This window comes from Eschrichtius robustus, chromosome 12 (genome assembly GCF_028021215.1).
Source record: "Eschrichtius robustus isolate mEscRob2 chromosome 12, mEscRob2.pri, whole genome shotgun sequence".
NCBI classification, from domain to species: Eukaryota; Metazoa; Chordata; class Mammalia; order Artiodactyla; family Eschrichtiidae; genus Eschrichtius; species Eschrichtius robustus.
The window spans coordinates 26,065,890-26,090,967 of NC_090835.1; the positions used below are offsets into that span (position 1 = coordinate 26,065,890).

Here is a 25,078-nt window from a genome sequence, read left to right on the forward strand (position 1 = left end):
CCGCATTTGTTCACGGAGCGCACACGCTGCAGCGCACTTAATGTTCCGTGACTGAACACAGGTAGTCTTCAGTAACCTGACCAGGCATTAATAGTAATTGATGGATGGAAGGTTACTGACCATTAGCAAATCAATTGTATAATTAATTCTAAATTAATCCCTGGTGCTGTCTGAAACCTGTTTTTGAAGAAGATTAATAGCTGATACTTGACATCTGTCCCCCCGATTACGGGGGAAAAAAGGGAGAGGGGCTGTGATAATCCTTCATCCTCCTAATTCTACACAAATTTATACTTGTTAGTAACAAACGTCACATCTCCACAACGGCTATGGGGGAAGTGAAGTTACATGCCTGTCTGGAAAACATGAAAGGCTCTAATAATCACTGGTTTTGGTTTCAAAGCCATTTTGCATTATTCTTCTGTTTCTGAAGACCTACAAAGGGTATCAAGAATGTGGGTCAGTTTGGTCCAGGCCATTATAATAACCCTTGAAGTGTACGGTCAAGGGCGGGGCCGGGGTGGGGGGCGGTTTACCTCTTGTCATTCGGAAATCTCCTGTAGTGGCATAATTTTCCCTGTGCAGACTGGATGTAAGAAATAAAAGGTACAACTTGCCAGTGAATGATCAACCTCCTGTCCGGCAACTACATATCATAAACCCTGACACTGCCTTGGGGAAGGGACCACTTAGTCAAGACTACCAGTAGGTGGCGTCCTGACAACGGTACTAACCCTCTCTTTTAGAAGTTATCAGAGACCTGCTTTTCCAGAGTGTATCTGCAATTAGTGGATTATCAACACTGGTAAAACTCTACACTTGGTTTTGGAGGACTCTACTTTTCTTGAAGTGCTCTGGCTTAGCGGCTTTTCTTTCATCTACACCTCAGGAACTTGGGGCCAAGATGAAGTCCACTGTTTCCTACTCCCTGGCTCTCTCTCCTGGCCATTATGTTTCCACCCTCATTCAAAATACCTTTTCTTTGAAGCTGCTCACCACCCAGCAATACCACCAACCCACGGTGCTCACTGCCCTCAGAACTGTAAGTTACCATGTCTCGTCCACTCCAGACCTGAGCAGCCGGCTCCGTCTTCCTCTCAACCCTACCGACTCTGAAATGGACAACGTGCACAGCGACAGCCTACTTCCCTGGCCTTAACTCCAGCGCTCTTTCTCCACGCCACTTCCACCCACTGCCACGGGCTCACCCAGGACCCAGGGATCACAAGCACCTCTGAACAGCTCTGCTTTTGAAACTGAAACCTGGAGTGCCCCTCAGACCCTATGATCCTATTCCTATCCTGATCTATTCCTAAAAGTGCTGTGCCACCATCATCACTCTGGATCGCCCTTGTACATAGTCCTTCTTCATTACTGGCCATATCAAATTGAACATGGACTTTGCTCTGTAACTCTGAACAAATCACTTAACTGGTCTGATCACAGACGAGTTACCTGGAAGGACGGTCGTTAAGACGTTAACAAGAGGGAAATTGCAAATACAACATCACTAGGGGGCCAGCATGGACTTACATGGCAGCTTCCAGTTCTTCCTTGAAAATGCAGGCAAGGCCATCACTTAGCCACACTCATACTTTTTAATTCTTTGGCAATCTCCCTGCCCAGGTTCTTCTAACTTTTCATCTCAATACCGATTCCAGTTATCCTGGAGAAAGAAGCAGAAGAAAAAAAATACCTAAGTGGGTTGATGGGTTGATAATTAAGACAGAGTCAACTGTCTGAACTTCTAACTCAACCAACTCAACTTCATCCTTCTCTGCCTTCCCTAATTTTCTACTCTTTAGTACCGCTTCTCCTTCTCTCTTTACCACAATACTCTCTTCTCCAGGGTTTCGTCTTCGGCTGCCTTCTCTCTCGGGGCCATGGGGCATGGGCTTCAAGTTTGTGAAATCCTGGAAATGGAACATAAAATGTGGGGTGCCTGTGACTCTGTCAGAGAGAACCTATGATTTCTTTCATGTGATTCTGAGAATCTATGGAAGGAAGGAAAAAAAGAAAAAAAGATTTAAGAACCACTGATCTGACAGACCTGAGTTCAAAGCCTGGCAATACCCCTAACTCATTGTGGGACCTTAGGCAAGACACCTACCTTTTTAGAAGTTCCTCATCAGTATGATTAGGATCAAACTACCAACTCTGTTCAGGGCTCTGTGAGAGAGAAGGCAGATAAAGTGCTTGGTACCGTATCTGGCACATTAGGCCTTCAACTTGATGAGTATTATTTTAACTAATAATAAGCCAGATAGCTACCTATTTTCCTAGGTGAACTCATCCACTCCCAGTGAAAGACAACCCTCCAATTCTATTTAGGCTCAAACCTCTCTCATAAGCTCCAGACTACACAAATAGCCACTGGGTACTACACTTGAATTTCCCATGGGCAACTCAAATTCATTATAGTATGTTTTCCCTTCTCTATCGCCATACCACGTATTTCATGTTAAGGCCCCTCAACCAGTTTGGCCAAGCTAGAAATCTCTAAAGTTATCTTAGACTCAATCTTCCCTTGAACGTTCAATGAGACCTCAAGTTCTATTGGTTCTACCTTTAAGAGATCTCTGGAATCCGTCCCCACTTTATCCACATGGTCACTGCCTTAGTTTGGAAACTTAATAGCTCTTACCTGGATCACTGCAACAGCTTTATGAATGATTTTTGTCCCAAGGTTCTCACCTGTCCATTCTGTCTTCCACATTTATTGGAGGGCCCTACGTGATGGGGATTTTAAGAAACTATTAAATTATAAGTGTTAGATTCTCCCCTTCCCCCGAAAACTTTCTCTTTGGCTGATGGTCTCACCCTCCCCTGGAAAAGATCCTCTGCCAGTGCCACCTTTGTTCCATGAGCTCCGATTATGGAAAGTGAAGATAACAGGTGCAAGAATCACAGCCTTACCAGGCAAAAAGACTCGTTTCAGTCCCACTAGCAACAGGAGCAAGAGTTTCTTATGAGAAAGGGACGACTGAGAGAGCAGAAAGTGGAGTACGAAAGGGGAGGACCTTAGGCTTGATGTAGGGGAGAGCTCTGTGATGACGACTTGGGGGTTGGGGGTAGTGGCTAAAGACAGAGTTTGAGGCCAGGGTGAAAATGCGAGAAAAAGGGACAGAGATTTAGGTGCTTCTTTGATTTGCCAGAGTCACCAGTAAAGATGTGAACGACTATTATTTCTGCATGTGCTGGGACGGGACCATGAACACCTCTGGGCTCTGACAGTTACCTCTGGTTAAACTGCATGTTCCTGAGGATGAAGGCCCCGTGACATTTAAGGTCCTTGACCATCTGGTGCCAACTTCTCCCACCCTGTCCGCCCCTCCCTTCCAGCAAGCTTCACCCAGAACTGTCCTCCAGTCTGCATTTCTTCACACCTGTGTCAGCCCAGCGTGCTCCCTCTGCCTAGAATGGCCTCACCCTGCCTTTCTGCTGGTCACTTCCCACAGGCTAGCATCCAAAACTGCCAGCCCCCATTCCGTGAACTGGGATAGCCTCCTGCTGTCCAGGTCCAGGTTATCTGCAAGAGAGCGGAAGTAAAAAGCGTAAAGGGATTGAGTGATTGAACCTTTTCCTTGAGTGAAGGTTAAGGAGGACATCCAAAGTGAAAGGAGTTATCCACAGGGAACTTATTAAGAATGAGTTTGAGCAGTCAGCTGATCTAAGGACTGAACGGAAGTCCAAGGGGCAGGGCCGTGGGGACTGAAGCCAGACTCACTCCTTCCTGTAATGTATATGCACCTTTGCTCCAGTCCACAAATCCGTTGCTTCCTTCATTGTTTTAAGCAACAAAAATAATTTGTAATTGATAAGAGTGATTTGCAAATGGTAAAACCGGCCAAATTTCTAGAGATGAAAGATTATGCTGTGCCTAATATCAACATGTACTGCCAGTGAGGGAGGTCTGTAAAAGCAAGGAAGAAACCAGACCAGCTCTGGATTAAAAACTTACCTCTCTCCTCAGCATTCTGTAATAACTTAAATGGGAAAAGAATTTGAAAAACAACAGATACTTGTGTAACTGAATCACTTTGCTGTATACCTGAAACTAACACATTGTTAATTATACTCTAATATAAAATAAAAATTTTTTAAAACACACAAAAAACTCACCTCTAACGAAAACTGACCATATGCCATCAAACAGTACAAACAGAATGTATTTCTCAATCTATCAACTTCCCTTTGTTGACAAACCTACAGGGCAAGAATACAGTAGTGTTCACTGTTTACCCGGTTATTAATTTACCCAAGGCAAACCTTTGTGCCCAAGAACAGAAACATCCTAAGCCCTTAGAAGTTTTTAGGTGGTATGGAAGGGAAGCTGAGCTTCATAAGGGTGTCTGATGCTACAAATGAAGAAAAGTCAGACTAGATCGAAAAGGGTTTAGTATCACAACGAGGCAGAAACATGTAAAATATTCCATGCAGCCAACCTTGTTTATTGAGAAATCCTGGTTTTATTGCCCGTTAACATGTTTGCTCCACAAACTAATTTCTCATAAAGCAAAGCACAACTTTTTCTTATAAATAGTATAAATTATTTTATTTACAGAACTTGTTACAAAACAAATAGACTATATATTTCTTCTCTTTTAAATATCCAAAGTAATTTTCTATCCCTTGACATTTGTTCATGTTCTATACAGCAGCCAACACAAAGTCCAGCTGAGATGCTCTTGATTATGTGTACAAATGATCAACCTATTCACACATTTTAACACAGGAGATTGCTTTTATAACCAAGCTCAAAAACAGAAAACAAACAAACAAAAAAAAAACACAGCAAAATGCTTTCAAGGCCCTACATTCATTCACACTGACAGTATGTAGTGCTCATTTAAATGATCTGAAAATGTAAAAGGTTTTGCACAAAATGTAAAAATGATTATTTTCTGCTAAACAATGAAACTTTTAACAATCATTTTCCAAAGCCCAACTTCTTCCCCCGCAGGACAGAATGGGAGATATTAAGAAATTCCTTGGCAACAGAACTCTCGCAGGAAGACAGCTGCCTTTATAAGTTACATTTTTCAAATTATACATTTTTTTCAATGTTGTCAGAGGTACTTTGTATTATATTTTTGGAATACAAAATATTTTAAATATTCTATCTTAAACTCTGCATTTCACCAGTGAATAACAAAACAGACACATTGTGTAAGTTGCTGGCTGACAAGAAGATCTGTAACCCTTGGTGCCACCGGGCAATCCATCACCAGTTGAATTCCTGTGAACCAAAAGGTCTTAATTTTAAAATACCTTATAAAATTACCAGCATTTGGTGGTTTTCAACTCCTCCCCTAAAATTTTAGTAACAATATTTAGGTGGAAAAAGCAAACTCCAAAAGTTCAACTGAACATTCAAGTCTTTTTAAAGTATCTGTCTAAGCTTAAAACTAGGTTCAGGCACTTTCAGTTTTTTTTTGTTTTTTTTTTTCCCCATTAGTTTTAATCACATCACATACTAACGCACATGTGCTCAGGGCGCACGCGCGCACACACACACACACACGCGTGCACGCACGTGCACACACACACACTCTCTCACACATAAAACACTAACAAAAGAAAAGCAGTGTGTCACTTATTACATGTAGTCTATTGGGAAATCAGGCAACTAGGGAGAAGCAATGCCCACACTTCATCTGTATGAATCCACTCCCGAGACACTGAAAGGGACAAAAGACTTTCACAGAACAGAGGCATCCCTTAAACCGTAAAGGAGGCAGGTTCTAGAACTATTGGCTTGGCAGTGAACCACTTCAAATTATAAAAAGGTATTTACTTTTATTAATTAATAAATAAATACTAGATGATCTCAATTGTACCAAAACAGGATATCCGAAAAAAAGACCTGTGCAAAAATACATATTTAAATATGTACAATTCATTTTTAACAAAATATGTCTTCTCAAATAGGGATACTTCCATATTTATAATAGAACAAGAAATTCCAAAATAAAGATACAAAAGTAGGTTTTGTATAATTCTTTGTTCATCATTGCAGCATTTTTTTTTTTTTTGTAGGTTAAGAAAACTGCAGGAGTTGTCATGAAATTCTATTGGAAAGAATATAAAAATTATCTTGGTTTTAAATTGATACCAAAGTCTGTCTAGAAACAACCCAACCACTGCAAATTTGGTTTTTGCAAGTTAATTTAATTCAAAAAAATACTTGTACTCCCGTGTTTTAAATGGTCTTAATTGTTCATCATAATAAAAAGTAGTTGTAGGAGAAAATACAATATTTGAACAACAGTCTAAAATTTAATAGCACTGTTTAGGTCTGTTTGTGGCAGGCAGAATCCAAAATGGCTAATTTCCTAACCCCGATGCTCTGTGTACTACCGGGAGACAATAATGAAATTTCAATTAAAACCTCAGTCTAAGAAATCAAATGATCAAGACTCGCTAATCTAAATATCTACATTATTCTGCATCAACCTGCTATCGTGGATCCTATTCACATCTTTCAGAACAACATGATCTGTCTATAAATTCCATCACTAAAAGCAACTTTATTTATAACCATCAAGTCCCCTTGGCTCTGAAAATAAATTCTACCCATACCCCATTGCACTTGTCACCAAGGAATCAACTAAGTACGTTCTGATTCCCTCTTACCTCCTTCTCTCCATCTCCTGGGATGAACAACCAGACTGACCTCTCCTAATGACACCAAACTGGCCCATCCGTGCTTTCTTCTTACAAGCTCTCTTACAGTATCATTTTTAAAACATTTACTGACTGATTGCATAATAGGTGAACAAGATACTGTTCTCCCCTTCCTTTAAAAAGAAAATCAATATTTTACATCAATTTATAGCTAAAGTATCTGAATAAAGTTTTTGTTACCTTACATAATAAGAATAGTTCTGTAGCAATTCACATTATTAGGCTGGTAACCAAGTATTTATTCATTCTACCTGTTGTTGACTTAAAATTCCCTGAAACTGAAGTTTGTAACCCAAGAATTGCAAGGAAAACGGATGCACTGACTGGCTCTGTCCCAGCCCCGCCCAGGGCCAGGATCAGAACCTTGGGAAATTTACCCTGTGTTCGGCAGCTTTGTGTGTTCTTCTAAGCAAAAGTGCCTGGCTCTCCTTTCAGGAGCTGTGGTGGTGGAATCATCTGTTAAAGGGCTCCAGCTCATCCCCTCAAATTCAATGACACCTTCTCAATCAATGACGTCTTAACCTATCAAGCTCTTCCTTTTGGGGTGGGGTACTAGAAACACTATCCTGGAGGGTCTCTGAAACTCTCCGTGAGATGGCAGGCGTAAATCCCCAGAAAGGAGGTGTGACTGGGAGGCACTACGCATGCATCCTGTCATCGCCGCATGGGCAGGTGTTCACAGTCACCAACGCCCCTCCCTGGGCGCCTGCTCCCCATCCCAACTGCATCCACATAAACATGTGTAGTGGCAGGAAGGGGTGTGTAGATACACACAATATGGGGCGTGCTCCAAGCGGAAATTTACACTTAGTCCCAGGACAGTATCCAAAGAAGAGGTTGCGGGTAATGCACCGAGTGCCTTGGAAACATGTAAGTATATCAATGACTTGGTGAACGACAGAGTCTGCTGCATCCCAACTATTTCACGTTACAAAGGCAATTTTTAAAAACAGGAGACTGGGCAGGACAACCAACCTAATTGTATACTGTTTAACATGAAAACAAAGGTTAAAAAAAATTCAATCTCTTTGGAAATCTTGGAAAATTTTCCCCCATAGTGATTTCTGTCTACCTCCCCACCCACCAGAATTTGGCTTTCCATTATCAAAATTGTTTGCATTTGCATTTTCTTTAAAAAAAAAAAAAATCACACAGAATTGCTTTTGTACCATGAAAAGTAAGCCTCTAAACTGGTGTATACTTGCTCTCTGGCCATCAATGGCTTTAAACCAGTTTGTACATTAGAAACTTCTGACGGCTTCTGATCCCAAATTACTTGCAAAAGGCTGGGCAAAAACACAGGCTCTTTTGTCACGGTGCCTCTCACTGACGTCCATATTCCATTCCTGGCACCTGCTATAAAAACCTAGCTGCAGACCCCCTTACTCCAAAGGGCTGCTTGGGGTGCAGCTCTGCTCGCCCCTGGGAGGTGTCTCCAGTTAAGGTGCCTGACTGCTGGAGAGGGACCTACAGACGACAGGGTGAGGAAAGAACTAGGCAGGGAGAGGAGGGAGGGAGAAAAGTCTACAGTCACGCTCTTGCCAAGACACTCTCGCCAGCCAATCTCCTCCAAGAGTGGCTCCGTGAAATACTACAGGTTCAACAACGAGACAGGAACTTCTCACAGATTGTAGCAAGTAGTCCAGACCACTCTAACACTGATAAAAGCAATTCGGTGGCTGGACTTGATCCAGTGTCCTTTACGAGTACTCACTGCTACAGACAAAGCTTCAGGGACATCCTCGTTAAAACAACAGCCCAGCAGATTTCTACCCTCGAGGCCCACAGGAGGTTGGGAAAACAGACTCAAAGGCATCGTGGAGTCCAGAGTGCTGAGTGGAGGTGTAACTTGTCGTCAAAAGTGTCCAGATTATTCCTCCCCGTGCTATTTTCAGCTGTCAGGGACGTGCCTTTGGCTTTCAAAAAAGAGGGGGTGGGGAGACAACGAAAGGTAAGTAAGTGGCTGTACACGGCCCCGCCCTGATTTCTAAACAAGGTATTCCCGAGGCCACTGCGTCTCCACCAACTGGGCGATGCCAGGAGCAGGCAGCTCTAGAATTTGGCTTTAGCTTTCAAAAGCCTTCTGTGCCCTGGGGCACAATCCTTCTAAACGACTGGCTTCTAGAAAACTGTCCAGAAGAGAGACAGCCTGGATTTCTAGCTTAGAGAAAAGGCTCACATGTTTGCCTTTTGGTTCTATTTACTGATGCTGTTTCCTTGAAGGTATTCCAGGTTGTCAACTGAGACGTGAACAAGGTCAAATGGGCCACCACACAGGTGTGAAAACTCACACCCAAGGCCGTGCTGAGGCGGGGAGAGGGGACTCCGGCCTTCACAGTCCCACAGTGAGCTATTTTTAGGTCCTCGGTGGCAGAGCCCACGAATCCACTCGGGGGCTGGGCTCGCACCCAGCCCCATCTCCTAGGCTCCCCAGCAGGTCGCACTGATTCCGCTGTTGAGGGGATTCCAACCAGTTCAGTTATCTCTGCTTTAAAATCAGCTCCACGGAGAACAGCGAGCTCAGGTCCCTACTGGTCTAAGAAGCAGCCTTCTTTACAGCATTTTGGAGTCATGGGTCCCTTTGATAGTCTGAAGAAAGCTACAGGCTCCCTCTTGCAGATAAATGATCACAGACGTGAAAATACGCAACATCTTGGGGGTTCATCCATCCTCTGATCTGTAGCCATGGGCCCCCCTAGAATTTGTGCAGCATAATAGAAAGTATGCCACTGCAGAGGAAATCTTTCTCAAATACAAACTTAACATGAAACTGCTTTTAAGAACCCAAACTTACGCTGTTTGTCCTAGTGGGACACAGTCCCCCCCTAGACGGTGGAAATCAGAGGTGGCAAACTGGCAGCTCATGAGCCAAACTTCGCTGGCAAACGTGTGGGCTTCACCAGATCAAAACAAAACGAAAGACTACAGAGCTTTAGAAAATGGTCAAATTTCTCACGCAAGTCCAGATCAGCAGTTTCTCTTTGAAACTGGTAACAAGCTTCTGGGAGCAGCTGCTCTGTGTAGACGAGACTCCCACTCCCCCATTCCCCACAGACACTGTCACTCTCTGCTGCACCCACCCGGCCTCTTCCTCGCCTTCTGACACTGGCGGGCAGTAAGGTCCGCAGCGGCATCTGCGTGAAGACGGCGCGCTCAGTGACACTGGCGTGGGCATCCCGAGGCAGTGGGACATCCCTCCCGGGATTCATGTGAATCAGGAAACTACACCCAGAAGGGAGTTATTAAGGGATGGATTCTTACAGTGTTTGCACTGTGTTTTTATGCTTATCATTAAACTAGAAGGAATAACTACAAATCAAGAAGGTTTCACTTGTCCAGGAACCCCTGTTCAAAGAGACCCAAACAACACACGAATAGCCCATGTGTATTTGTGGCTCAGAGAGAAGAATTGAAGCAGCTGCTACCTAAATTTGTGCATAATTATTTTCCCCATACCTTTGGCACTGAGTATTAATTCACACAGATATTGGAGGGAAACTTCTATCACATGAAGAAACTTCTTGGTATTTTCTGGAAAAGTTCTAGCCTGGCATTTAAGTTCAGTTTTGAAGATGAGGAAGGGAAAAAACCAAAACAAAACAAAAAAGAGGCTCACATTTTAAAGTAGGGCTCTGGGGGTGACACCGCTGAAATTCCTGCTTGTAAGCAAGGACAGGAGGTATCCTGCTGAATGAAATAACAAGATGAGAGAGGACCTGGACAGAAGAGAAAGGGAGCTGGAGGAAGCGGCCACAGAAGGGAAGGCCAGGAGGAAACAGCAGCAGGGGAAGAGTGGGGAAAAGACAAGACACCGCCTGAGAAAGCCACGGTCAGTAAGGAATCCGAAGGCCAGACAGCCCTTCTCTACAAGTGGGTCACGTTCAGATTTCTTTTCAATCTGTTAACTTAAACAAGATTTTAGTCTTCTGCTCTGCCCATAGTAAATGCTGTTTTCCTGCCTCCTTGGAAAACAGGGAGGAGAAAAAATAGGCAGAGAATTAACAAGAAAATTAAAATTCTGAAATTCTTTGATGGGAAAAATATTAAACGGTCTCTTTCAAATTTAAATCATCCCTTTCTAGATCAGTCTGATTTTAGCCCAGCTTTCTTCAGAAAAACACACCGAAGGACCGCTCTCCGGGAAACACGGCCCGCCGGCCTCCGGGAGGGGCCTGCCGTCACGCACGACGGTGTCCGCAGCACTGGCCGCCGAAACGCACTTGTCGCGGCCCCCTCACCCAGGAGCGCCCTCCGGGTCATCACAGAGTCAGGCAGAGAGGAGCCTGTTTGGCCTCCATCCGGCCACCAACCCCCCCCCTTCTCTTAAAAGGCCCCGCAAAGCTGGACACTGGCTTTTAGGCAAACCCACCAACCCGACCACACAGGTCTCCGAGCTGACGGAAGATCTCACGGGAGGGGCCACGGGCCTCCCCATGGGGCTCCCAGGCCCTGTCCTACCTGATGCAGGAGGGAGCTGTTTGCCAGTCCTGGCGGCCCCGGGCTGGGGCCCGCGTGCTTCACGTGGACGTTGTTCACGGCCGGCAGTTTGGCCACCTTAGTGGGCCTGCCGCTGCTGCTGTTGATGCCGCTCGAGCCAGGTGAGCACTTTCTTTTCTTGCCTAGGAGCTTGTCCAGAGGAGTGTGTGGGTGGGAGCAGGCGCCGTGAGAGCTGACGGGCAGCTCGCCGGCCTGGTGCACGAAGGGGCCGAGGGAGAGTGTGGAGTCGCCGCTGTTCACCATCACGCTCATCCTCTTGATGGACTCGCCGGGGCTCCCGCCGGGGGCGCCCCGCCCGGGCTGCTCGTGCCGGCCGCTCACCGAGTTCGCTCTGCCGGCCACACAGTTGAGGCCGACGCCGTGGGGAGAGGCTACCGCCGCGGGGTGGGGAGGCCCAGGGTGAGCCACACAGTTTTTCCTAAAAGACTCCATGGAATGAGAAGAAGAGGAGGAGGAGGAGCAGGAGGAGGAGGAGGAGGAGAGGGGCGGGACTAACAGCGGGGAAGTGTTTTTGCGTTTCTTTCCTGAGCCGCCGCTGCCAGCACTGCTACTCGCGTGGTGACAGTTAGTGCTGTTACCAAAAGACTCCTTGGGCCTTAAAGACTTGCTAGATTTCAACTTCTGAGGTTTCCTGGCCATGGGGGAGGAGGGCACGGAGGACAGGCCGGAGGGCGTGGAGGGGGAGGACGAGGAGGAGGACAGCTGTCGGGACTGCATACTGCACACGGGATCCACGGCCCCGGAGGCGGCGGGCTGTGCGTTCAGCGTGGTTCCATGAGCTGGTACCGACTTGCTACTGGGGGAGATGCAGGAGGACGAGAGCGGGACAGGGGAGGGAGACACGGTGGCTGCCGCCAGGTGGCTGACCCCACAGTGTGCTGTGGGCACAGAGTTCATCCGGTGAGGAACACGTGTGGAGACGGGCGACGCGGCACCGGGCACTGGCGGGATCTTCCTGCGGAACAGAAGAGGGGCCTGAGCGACGTCCACCACTGCCCTTTGTGGCAACTTTCAGGACACTCCCTTCACCTCTGGCACTCAACACACCCCCTTGGTCACAGGGATCGCGCTGAGATGCTGGGCCACACAGAGGGTCACTTTTCCCCTTCAGATTCTTAATGCCTTCCTGCGCTCTGAGAACAACGGCCTGTAAGGCCGTGTGCCTCACCGGTGCTGCGGCCGTAGGTACGTACCCCGCACCCTCCCGTCCGGCACCCCGAACTCCATGATCCTGGCTACTGATCTTCCTTCAGTTCCGAGACCAGGCCGTGAAGCGAGACCCTGTGTATCTTCCGCCTACAGCACTCTCACCCCAACTTCTGCTTACCCTTCTGTTTCAGCCCACCATCACTTTCTTAGGAAAACTGTCCTGACCGTCCTGACTCGCTTCGCTCCCGCACTGCCCCCTGTTCCCAGACTTTGGAAGAGTCTGGTAGTTTTAACGTGGGACTGATGATCACTGTCTAGCATCTCTGCAGACGGAGCAATCCACAGCTGATTTACCACTGTCCATCCAGCACGGTGCCTGGCACACAGAAGGCGCTCAAACGCTGAGAGAACTCATGAACGAACGAGGGAAAAGGAAGGGCACAACTAGTTACTAACAACTGCTAGGTCCCAGCTACTGGCCTCAATGCCTGTACAAGGGAACAAAGCCCCCAAATCTCAGGGGGACTTCTGGTCACGGTGCACTAACACTGTGTTCTGTTTACAATATTTGGGTAAAGTATGTATTCAAACACTCAAACCAGGGAGGACCCCCCCCCCCACCCCGGCTTTTATTTTAGCTCCGATTTTTAAAATGTGATGGCTCCAAAATCTCAGAAACCCCTATGGCATAATAAACCCTGAGGTGGCAAAACAGCAAACGGCCTGACTGGAAGCCAAGTGCCAAGACTGCCCGGCTCCCGGCCTCCACGGGCAGCTCTGGCTGATCCGGGCGCCACACCAGCGGGGGCCGGGCTCCTCATCCTTCAAGTGAGAGCGCTGGCCTAGACTGCTGCCCAAGGGCTTTCCACATGCGTTTTGAGAAGGACTATAGCTATTAATAAACGGAATTAACAACTGCAAGTGTGCGCACCAGCCTTAAAACTCCCACTCAAGAGTGTGGCTCTGGCCCTAAGTCAGTGCTTCCCAACTGCGGCTGCACGTCAGAATCACCTGTGGAGTTCAGGCCACACCCAGACGGGCCACACCAGAATCTCGGGGTGGGGTCCAGGCGTCAGTAAGTTCTAAACCTCTCCAGGAGATTCCAGCGTGAAGCCAAGGCTGAGAAGCCGGGCTCTATCCCCGTGCTACTCACGAAGGATAAGCACTGACATTACCTGAGAGGCTTACTAGAGATGCTGAGTCCCTGGGCCTCACCCCAGACCTCCTTCATCGTGCTGTGTATCTCAGCAAGATCCCCAGGGCAACTGGCACCTGTGAGAAGCTCTGCTCGAAACGCAGCACAGGGGCTCCGGCTCCCTGGGCGCACTGGCTTCTCATGGCCACCAAGTGGCTTAGGAAGACGGGCCTAAGGGCCAGGCTGCTACAACCAAATCCTGTGAAAAGGAAAGGCTTCCTTCCATAGGGGCAAGGATGTGGACCTCTCTGGATGACATGACTGGTTTCTCTTTAAAAAGCTCTTTTAAGTCATTTCTTACCTTCTGCATAAAGAAGAGACAAAAAAAGAAGAGGTAGTCATATTGACCTGTGTTTGCACACATGAACTCAGAGACACGAGCAACGGATAAAACTGCTTCTGTCTGTGAGGAGTGGGTAGAAAACAGGAGTATGGGGGCCAGGGGGACTAAAACTTTTCACTGTATGCCTCTTTATATTCATGTTTCCTTTTTTAGCCAAGTGACTTTATTATCAACCTAAAAAATTAAATTAGAAAAAGGAAAACCCAAACCACAAAACCTTTTGATCACCATCCCAGCCCCTCCGTAGGGGAAGTGCAATAGTGGTCCCCAGTCACAGCACGCAAGCAGCGGACAGAACTCACAGGAGCTTGCAAACGGCCTTTTGGGTCGTGGCCATGCTCCAGAGGAAGAGCTGGTCTACTTTCACTGCTGCCCAGAGACTCCACACGCTGACGATAACTGACTTCACTGCCAGGCTGAAATTGCACCTCCACTTATCCCGAAGTTAACCACAGTAACTAAAGGGTAAGGGGCCGAGGAGAGTGCTGCCGGGGCTCTCTGCAGAAGGGAGGACTTCCGGCTGAGCCAGCAGGATGGGACCTGGCTGACTTCAAGACTTTCCTTGAGTGCCTCAAAGATGCCACCTGGAGAACAGTTCTCTTCTGGGTGAGAAGCGCCGGCGCCCCCACTCCTGTGCCGGCAGCACTGGCCTCCTCAAGCACAGGGCCCCGCACCTCTCTGCAAGCCCCTACCCGCCCCAGGCCGTGTGCCAGCTCATCACTGAGTGGTCCGTCTGTCTCTGCCGAATTGACTTTTTCAAAACCAAAGGTCATGTCAACAGAAAGAACGGTTTCCTCCTCACTGGGCGCAAGTGACGGATGAGGCGGTGAGCCTCTGTCAGAACAGAGGGACACAGACAGTGGAGTCAGCTTCAGGATCCTGCTTCTTCAGAAGCTCACAGCACACAGAAGAAAACCTCTCCAACACAAGCCATTAGGAATCGAAACTCTCGCAACCCAAACCACTGGCCATAAGCCACTTACCAATATAATGGGGATAAAAATTCTGAGGACCCTTCTAAACCCTTAGGAGTACATTAAACCCATAGTTCTGTGAGCTCAATGAGCTCTCCAGGTCCCACCAGGTAAGAAGCTGAGATTTCATGCATTTTAAAGTTTTCTGATATGAGGCCACCCCCCAAAGGATCCCAACAAACCACTGCCCAAGTCTGTCTCTGGTTCAGAACACTGTTCCTTGGTAAAGGTTCTTATCTAGTAAGAACCAGGAAGAAACATGAAACAAAGCAGAGTAACACTGCTCTGGGGCTGGGCTTCACCGTGAACAAGTGCACGTCCTATTAACGACCATGGGGATGGTTCTCTGGATTTTGGACTACCCGAGGTCTCTGACAGCTTCCTCTGACTATATCAGGCAAGCAAAGCAGAGAGGCAAAAATAGATGTACTCGCAGAGCCCACTCAGGGAGGCACTAGTAACTGACGCCCAAATGGAGGGTTTGGGATGACTATTATCGGACAGCCCCCTTTAGCAAAGCTCAGTGCTTCCCGAAGTAGGTTCCACCAAACACTAGTCCCCAGGATGCTCCCCTAAAAGAGGTTCCCAGGTCAAAAGAGCCTGGGAGACAGTCCGCATTATACACGATATCCTCTGCTTTGAGAGTTACAACGGACCGTGCCCATTAAAGGCTTTGAGAAGTCCTGCAGTAACAAAAACTATTTTACTTCAGGAAAGGCTGAGCTAGTAAACCTTTCGGGCCACGGAACTGTTCTTCCACTTAACATCACGTTGGGGAAACGGCATGCCTAAGGCCACACGAGATGATCGTCTTGCTTTCAACTGTAAACCAGAGCGAATGGCTCCTTTCCCTAACACCCTCGGCAGCTCCTCAGGGCCCTCAATCAATTTCAGCGTCATCTGACCTCTCGGATCTCCTCTTGTTCCAGGAGCTTTCTTGCTCTTTCTCAAACAAGCCACGTTCTTTTCTGACTCAAGACCTTCGCACACACGCGTTCTCCTTGCCTGGAACCCACTCCTCCCCGCCAGCCCCACGGCTGCTCTTTCTCATCCATTCGTCTCAGCTCAAGGGCCCCTTAAGACAGGCTCTCCATGAATCCCTCCGTCCTGTTATTTTCCCATCTCAGCTCTTAGGTGGGTCCAAACCCTGGCTCCACCTCTAACGTTCTGTGTGACCTTGCTTCTCAGTTTCAATATCTGTAAAACAGGAATAATCCAGGCCACCTGACACAGCAAGATGTGAAAATTGTATTTGCTAAGGTGCCTGGCCTACAGTAGTCTCAGTAAGTGCTACAGGTTATTAGCGTTTCTGTTATCTCCCTTATGTCAAGCTATGATCTCTGTGTTCTGTTGACTGGCTTTCGCATTTCTCCCCAACCTAGAAGGTGAGCTCCGTCCATCTGGGAGTCCCTCGGCCTGAAACCCCAGCACCGAGAACAAGACACATTTGCTCCAAGAGTGAGTGTATGAATGATGAGGGCCCTTCCTCCAAGGCTGGTCAAAGGCCACGTGTTCATCTCAGAGACCATTACCTTCATTAAATCAGCTCCATAAGAAACAAAGAGGATGCAGCCCTGATGTGCCACCCGCCCCCAGAGGTGGTGGGACGGGCACTCACTTCCACAGCTGCGCGTTCAGATGCTTCTCCACCATGAGGTTGAGGGCGCAGCGAAGCCGGTTCCACCTGGAGTCAAACACGTAATAGCCTCTTCCAATCTGCCGGCTCCCGAATGTGCAAAACTGCAAGAGAGAGAGCACACGCTCAGACTCGCTAACTCCGAGGGCGTGCGGCCCGGGAAGGAGCGGCGAGGACAGACGGTGCTTACTGAGGACCGAGGGCTGTGAAGCACGAGTGTGACAATGCCTAGCCCTGAGTGTCATGGAAGAGAACGGGAAGAGCAGGAGATGCACCCGACCGAGTGCATGCTGCCTCGGGGCGCCCTGCTCTGAGCTGCACTCGCACCTTGACCTCGCCCCGCATGGACCGGAGGGCATGCCCGGGTCCCCGGCGCGCCCCCCCTGCAGTGCCCTGTCCCTGCGGCGTGGGGAGGGTTGGCGCGGGGGCGGATGTGGAACTTACAGATGCTGGCTGAGGATGATGACCTGAATAATGACAGTCCAGTTTTTCAACAGACTCTTCTTTGTCATCGCCTTCTCCCTCCTCACTGGATAACCGAGAAGCTGGCTCAGTGGCAGGCAGGGGAGGGTGTGGAGATTCATGGACTGGAGGCGGGTCAATGGGGGCACTCCCACCTTGCTGAGCAGGACAGCCTGGAGGCCTTGGTGAGTAGAAAGGGCAGCACTGATCAGATCACATCACATGTCTGGGAATCAGCCGCCTTAACTCAAGATACAACAATGTATCCAAAACCATCCGGGGAGGTCTGGGCTCCACCACTAGCACTAGGGACACAGGTGCTGATCCAGGGGGCCTGGGAGTGAAGGGTCCTCTCTCCCGAACCGCGCGATGTCAAATGCAGCCATCTGCCCGATCTAACCAAAGTAACTTATAACCACTTCTCTATTCCATAGCCACCTGGTCCGCCTCCTATTCTCCCCAAAGAAGGCGAAATACATGTGGAATTTAAGAGAATTCTTTCTCTGATTCCTGTTCAAATTTCACCTGGAACTGGGTTACTAAGGCAATCAATGAGGTAATTGGTAATATGCTCTAAAATAACCTAAGAGGGACAGGAGGTGATAAAAGAAGGTAGCTTTACCATTTTATGTGGGTAATCTAGAGTATGTAACTCAAGGACAGCAGTGTGCTTTTCCAACACACATAAAGGCCTGGTGTTTCTAGGCTTAAGCCTGTTTTTTAATAGATGGAAAAACTTTAATGAAATTGGCCAAAGAAAGGACTTGCTAAGGAAATCGACAGCCTGGGCCTGGCCACATCCTCGGGCACCTCCTCTGATCACTCCTCCAACCGTGTTGTTTGGAAACCAGGGGGCCCATGTGGGGACAGGCTCACGTGCACACTCAGGTTTCCAAGAGGGAGGCACTTCCATCCCTCATGTGACCATTTCAAGAATCAAGACACGTGAGGGTAAAAGGTTAATCAAGCAACAGCACCCAAGGGTTGGCACATTCCTAAGCAGAAGCCCTCGGCCCAGACTCAAAACCCTCGTTCTCTATGCCTTTCTTTTTCCCTTCTTTCTGGAAAGTGGGTACCAAGTCCTTTACTTCAACTTGGTTAAATATACAAGCACGCACACACATATATTCAGCCCACCATCACTGTCTCCAAGGGATGTGTCTAAGTTCTGACCTGCTGCTCACTACACAGCTCAAATGACTAATACACACTTGGGCCAGAGTCCCAAATGAATGAATGAAAAAACATGTTGTAAATGCTGTAAAGACTCAGGCTGAATGCCTATCCCCAGCAAGAATCCCAACTGCTGTGTTTTGCAAGAAGCAAGACAAATGAATGGGAAATGGCTGCCAAAGCCATGTGAAATGTTCCCATCACTAACTTGCGGGCAGGATCCGGGCTGCAGCCCTACTCAACAGGGTCAGGAGACACCAAACGCTGAGCAGGGGCAGAACAGATAATTCTAGCTTTACTCTGCTGCTTGCATTTGGCCACAAACAGCCCTGGTTGAAACTCAGTGATGAACGTTTTGTTTTCTTAAAGTAAAACCCCATTAGAAAAACATCTCTTCTCGTAGCGAGCCTGACGTCTGTCCTCGACATCACGATACACCGGGGCTCTACAGTCTGCACGTCTGTTCTCTGAAAGAGGGAGAGAGGGCTGGAGGACGTGGCTTACCTTGGAAGACTAGGGGTGTGAGGTTTAGGTTTACTAGCTACGAAAGGCTTTGATTCGGAAGGAATCACTCCGTGAGAGTTTTGGTGTGGCTCCTGTGAAGTTCTAGGAGGAGTGGGATGCGGGTCCCTGAGAGGCTGCGTTGGTTGCTGAGAGTCCGGATGGCGAATCGATTCCTTTTCCCTGGTTTTGTTTTTGTGCTCGGCTAACAACACATCGAATCGTTTTCTTCTACCCTGGACAGCCCTCCGCTGGGTTAAGGAATGTGTCTACAGACCAAAAACAACAACAACAAAAACAAACAACCAGAAATGGAGGAATCTCAGTAATAATCTTTTCTGCCATACATCAAAAAATACCAATGCCAATAAAAAAGCAATTTGAACCATTAGCTTAATCAAAGGCTGCTCAGTATCTGATAGGCTAAAAATCTTAAGAGTATGATTTTTTTTCCCCTAATAGTTAGAAGCAGATAGTCCAGGCTCCAAATGTATAAGAACCTGGTGATGTTATTTCCACCAGAAGAAAGAAGAAATGTTAACCGTGCCACCAGGTATGTAACTGGGGGGCAAACAGTAGATACAAACAGGTTACAGGTCCTCGTGTTTTGTGCCACAGGAGCAATTCATTGATCAGAGCTGTTACCAACTCTGCTAGAGAAGTCCCCTTTGGGCCATTCAGAGTTTTGAATGTTAACAGGGAAGAAGCACTTATTCCATAAAATACGTATCACAAAGTCTTCTTTCACTAACTGCCAGAGAGTAAAAATTAAACACAACTGTTTCTTTATTCCTGTGGCAATGCTACACAGAGAGAGAAGGCCTCACAGCATCCTGGAGACAGGCCGAGGGAGACCTGGGGGGATTAAAGAGTAAGAGGCCAAAAGAAGACAGGCTGTGCACAGGGAACGACGCAAACCAGCATGAGTCCCTATCGAAAGACACTCACTATGGAAATCAAGAAAATGGGATAGCATTTTTGGATCCAGAGACAATGTCTAACCTCAGAATTTAAAAATGGTCACATTCTTTTTTTTTTTTATTGGAGTATAACTGCTTTACAGTGTTGTGTTAGTTTCCGCTGTACAATGAAGTGAATCAGCTATATGTATACCTAGATCCCCTCCCTCTTGGACCTCCCCAAAACGGTCACATTGTTGAGAAATTTGAAATTACTCTTGAGAAGAAGAATGGTCAAGTAAACCTGACCACTCCATACTGCTTAGGGCCTCCGTCTGTAAAGAAAAAAATGCAAGGAGCCACTAACCACAGCAGCCCCAAATCACACCTCCCAAATATGAGTTCATCTACATAAATCCTTCCCTCTTCTATGTTACAACAATACTACAAATGATACTTTGTGTGTTCATTATACACACATTATACAAATGTATTGCTCTAAAGGCTTACATGTTCGCTACAATTTAAGGGATTTTAAGGGGAGTTAGGCTTCTAATTCCCTTTTGCGGTTCAATAACATAACCTACGTCCATACCACATATACTGCAAACTATGTTCGCCCAAAATCTAACCTGGCACAGATCGTTAGAAAAATATGTTGAGCTTCTTTTTAGGATTTTACTTGGTTTTCTTTAATATGTAATATATCCACAAGAAAGTAACCCTAAGTGAAGACAAGGACCTTTGTTTTGTTCAGTGCTGTACCAACACCTAGTACGGCACCTGACATGCCATAAATGCTTCAAACAAAAACCAGATAAAAATAATGGCCCCCCAATACATGTTGAATGAACAAACGAATATACGTCACTGGGGGTCCACCTGCCTGTCTCTCCAGACAGATGATACAGAAGCCTCTCCTCACCTTTGCACGTCCCCTGGTGCTTAGCGTGGGAAGACCAAGTGAAGAAAGTAGGCAGAGACGATCAGTATTTTCCCAGCTTGGTTTGAAGAGTACATAGCATTTGCCCTGAGCTCTGAAGAATCTTCCAGCCACAACCCTGATGCCCCCTCCTCGCCATCAGAACTCTGTGGGGGGCTGCCCAAGGCGCACAGGATAAAGAGCAGCTGCACGGAGGCCCAGGGCGCTGCACGCTCTGACACCCCTGCTCCCTGCTCCTCTGGCACCAGGTGCCGCCTCCTCCTCCTGCTCAGCCTCCTGGCTGCCCTTCAGACCCTAAGCTGTTTGTCCTGCCCCGTCCTAGAGCCTTCACAAAGGTTGTCTCCTCTGCCTCTCCCACCCCTTTCTGCCCAGACAAATCATATGGATTTCAGCCCAGTATTCCTACAGCAAAGGAGCCTGCCCTGACTCAGTTCCCCTAGTGAAGGCTGTCATTACACAGGCCTCTCTTTTTTATTACCCATCAGTGGTAACTTTTACAGTTACTTGAGTCATTACCAAGTTAATCTTCATCTCTTCCATTAGACTGTAAGCCCCAAAAGGGTAGGAGCCACGCCTTGATTTTGTTCAAGCCTGTATCCTCTTGAGACCGAGAAGGAGGTCTGTGCCCGCAGATGTGTGCAGTAAATGCTTCTACCCTGAGAGGAGCCCAAATCTACTTGCATGGAAGGCACAGAGGACACAGAACACTGGACAGATGAGGAAGTGAGGAGGGGACAGTGAGGGTGGCAGGCAGACGACAGAGTGACAGGAGTGGGCAGCAGCAGATGCCCTGACAGCAAAGAGAACGGACAACGTCCTCAGTCTAAGACAGGAGAGATCTGGGCAGCAGCGTGGGGGACATTCAGCTGGGTCTTTGACACGCAAGACCCACCGCTTGCATGTCAAGCATTCCAGTGTGTTTATTAGCCCACCGCTGAATGGATTCGGGCCGCAGCGGAGGCAAGGAGAGGGAGAAGCACTGACAAACAGGACACGGAAAGAAAGTAAGGGTGTTCTGTGCAAGGGCAGGCCAGCCACAATGCTGCACGTTCTGCCAGCTCTATGCCGAACTCATGGCATGCCTGGATGAAGATGCATACTAACGCAAAGACAGGCTTAGTTAGCACCCTGCTACAGATGGTAATGACACCCTTAACAGGACACATGGAGAGCATACACGACTTGAAAAGGAAGATGGGAGAAAAATGCGGGATCGACACAAAGCCAACGAAGGTTCAGGAAAAAGGCTGGTCAAATTCCTTGCAGATTTGGAGTTGATAAAGCTTTTGGTTCACCAGCATGCCTCACAGATGATTAAAAAAGAGCACCCTGGGTAAAGCAAGCATCCTTCATTGACCACAGGTATCACAATACTGAGAAACCTATGTTTCTGAGAGCCAGGTAGGCAGGAAGAGAGCAGAGAGGGGTTGGCAGTGTGACATGGCGTGGAGCAGGGCTGAGGCACACACTCACAAGTTCCCTCGGGGGCAGCTGAACAGGACATGATTCTCCAGAGCTCAACTGGCTACTGTCAAACAACACACCACTCGATGTGTCCAGTTAATATTATATAAAACAAAGCAATCTGTCCTGAGGAGTTTTTAACCTAGAGATTCAACGGTGCAATTGGAGTGGGGATGACCATCTACCTCTGAAATAAAATGCAAAATTCAGAATATATATGTGTATATATGTTTTCCTCTGGGAAGAGAATCCATAATTCTTTAAAAATTAGGTATGTAAAGGTGCTTTTGACCAACCTAGTTCCTCACAAGATTCAGTACCATTGTTGCAAGATAAAATCCACACGCTAAAATTAAATTAGAAATTTAAATTAAAATAAGAACTACCGAGAAATAACGTTTCCCGTTTCTGAAGATTTTAACGTTCCTCTACTGTTTAGGGCTGGAGTGGAGTCTGAATTTCTTTATTCAAACATAATCTTTGGTAAAACTTAAAATAATACATCAAAAATTTTATTAATTTTTAGAGAACAACACTAATTTTTATAATTTTTAACCTCCTCCTTTAAACAAGGGTTTTAAAATTACTTCAAGGCAATGATTCTTAATACTTTTTGAACCCTTCTGCAGGGTGGCTGGGGACATAAGCATATATGCTCATTTATGAAGGGGGTCTACTGAAGCCAGAGGCCACCCCCATGTCAACCCTTATTTTATAGCAAATATACCGCCTTCTCACTAGCATACTGGCGTTTCAAAGGAAAACTCAGGATAGAAAGGGGGAATCTTTACATTTTCTTGGGTTTTACATATACATTAGATTATGTGGTACCTAGTATTTTTTTTTAGAACTAAAAAAATAAAGCTATCTCAAAGTCACAGATATTTTTAAAGTAGCTGTAAAATTGAAGAACCAGAGATAACACAAACATTTTCAAGAATATTCACATATATGCAAAGGAAATTTCTGGACTCATTCCAAGTCAGTACAATTTAAACCACAGTAAAGGGGAGCCCTCTCAAATTTCTATGAGGAAATATTAAAAAGCTATGAAAAATAACAGATTGATTAGGAAAAAACACCATTCCCCTGGATACAGTAAGGTTCACTGGAGGCAAAACCCCTCTTAAGATAGCAGTTTATAACAAGAGGCTCCACGTTTTCCGAACTTGAGGCGTTCTTCATCAAAACGGAGTCATTCCCTCACTTAAAAATTCAGAACAATCCTCAGAGCAGATGCCCTGTGAGTGAGAGACGCCTGGGGAGCAGTGCTGTACAGCCCAGGTCCCCGAGCTTCCTGAAGCATCGGGCTCTGCCCAGGAGCCCCCTACCTTGCATGTCAAAGACCGGGTGCAGGGCTTCTTGGTGTCGAGATCGATGACCCCACAGTGGATGTCAGGATCAAACTCCCTTTCTGTCAAAAGCACACAGACATTACAATGGGCTCAGACGCTGCTTCATTTATTTTGAAAATAATAAAATAGGAGAAATCTGAGATTCTCCTATCTCAGACCAATTATAACTTGAAGCAAATCTATCACATTATCAATAAATATAAAATATACAAAGTACGAACGAGCGCCACTAGAAAGCCACAACATCTCTAAGAGAGTGGGGACTCTCGCCGCCAGATGACAGGAAAGAGACTGTTTAAGGCAGCATTACTCATTACTCCATTTAGGAATACACCACTAGAAAGCTACTTTTACGTCACCTACCCACACACGTGCACTTTAAAACCAAGAATGAAGAGCTCAAAGACACTACTTAAGGAACTTCATCCTAAAGCTGAAGTTGGCCAGTTTCAAAAAGAGGACTTACAGATAACAGTTGATTTGCTCTCCCAGGAATGCCCAATTAATACAGAAAGAAATACTGAGAGAAAATATGAAGTTACCTGATAATCTCTTATTTAAAAATTTCCTGTTATTGGAGTTATCTTCTGACTTCTTCTCCAGCGTAGGCGGTGCAGGAAGCCCTTTGCCATTCAGAATCTGTCCAGGCGAAGGCAAGGTTGGCTTTGGTATTGAGGGGCAGTTAAGGCCAGGCTTGACTGAGGAACTCACAGCAGCAGGACAGACTGGCCCTACCGCAGATTTCAGTAGTGCGCCATCCATCTTCGGAGGAATCTTTTCCACTTGGACAGAGGGCGTCATGCTGTCGTAGGGGGAAGTGAGAACACCAGCACCTGAGTGCCCCGGCAGCCCAGGGTGACTGGTGAGCCAGAGGGACGAGGGCAGAGCCTGGGTCTACCTGTGCACCGTGCAGAGCTAGGCTCCCAAAGGTACACATTACGAAAATTTGTTAGGGCTACGCAGAAAACTCAGTAAGACTTTTACTCAGTCTGTAAGCCCTTCTGGAGCAGCAGAAAGCTCCAGCGGAACCATCAAATTTACCTGGTCTATCATCATTCCAGAACAATCCTACACATGAGCCCGTTACCCAATGTAATTCCTGAAAGAAGCAAAATATGAAAAGGTCTAAAAGGACCAAAGACTGTGGCAGGACCTTTAGAGGATATCTTTTGAGAGCTGTCACTTTTAAGAAATGATCCACCAAAATAAAGTAAAATGAGTGAGCAGCGAAAAGAACAACTGAAATTAGAGAACATTTCCAAGAAATGTCACTAAGGACTTGGAAGAACTCAGATGTCCCTAACAATGTATCTCCAAGAAGAGGCGCTCTGCCTCTGTCAATGAGGAAGACCAATGTTTAATTAGGATACGATGTGTCACTGAAGTGGTAATTCTCCAGTCCCTGAAAAAGGTTTCTCCATAGGAGCCTGGAATCTAAGTGCCTGGCACTCAGCTGGTGAGCACTGAATACCTGTATCACTAACCAAGAACTGACTTTTTTCTGGAATCTTACTGATACTGTCATTTGGGTGGCAAATGTTGGTACAAAGCTGACAGTTAGCCTGGTCCCCGTCTAAAGCCCAGCTACAAATAAAGAAGATTTGGATTGATGAGGTTTTATAAACTTCGCCCAGTGGAGTCAGTGCTCTAACAGCTGTTAAGCGGGCGAATGACTTACACACTGTACTGGCATTTTCTTTGGCTCTCTGACAGCTCCAGGAACGAAAGCCAAGCTTCCTGTACTTGCACTTCTGACAGATGAGCAGAGGCTGCAGGCTTAGCAAGCAGGACAAATAGCAC

At 46.9% G+C, this 25,078-nt stretch overlaps 1 protein-coding gene across 1 annotated transcript in view; it reads right to left on the minus strand.

The window, feature by feature from the left end:
- Positions 1 to 6,011: 6,011 nt before the first annotated feature.
- Positions 6,012 to 25,078, minus strand: part of ATXN7 (ataxin 7) — an 88,868-nt gene continuing 69,801 nt past the window's right edge. Inside the window, 9 exon segments of the mRNA XM_068557534.1 lie at positions 6,012 to 8,603; positions 10,304 to 10,325; positions 10,327 to 10,371; positions 11,146 to 12,139; positions 16,464 to 16,585; positions 16,926 to 17,124; positions 18,621 to 18,886; positions 23,255 to 23,337; positions 23,821 to 24,080. Of these exon segments, the coding sequence (XP_068413635.1) occupies positions 8,494 to 8,603; positions 10,304 to 10,325; positions 10,327 to 10,371; positions 11,146 to 12,139; positions 16,464 to 16,585; positions 16,926 to 17,124; positions 18,621 to 18,886; positions 23,255 to 23,337; positions 23,821 to 24,080 (2,101 nt within the window). The 3' untranslated portion in view covers positions 6,012 to 8,493.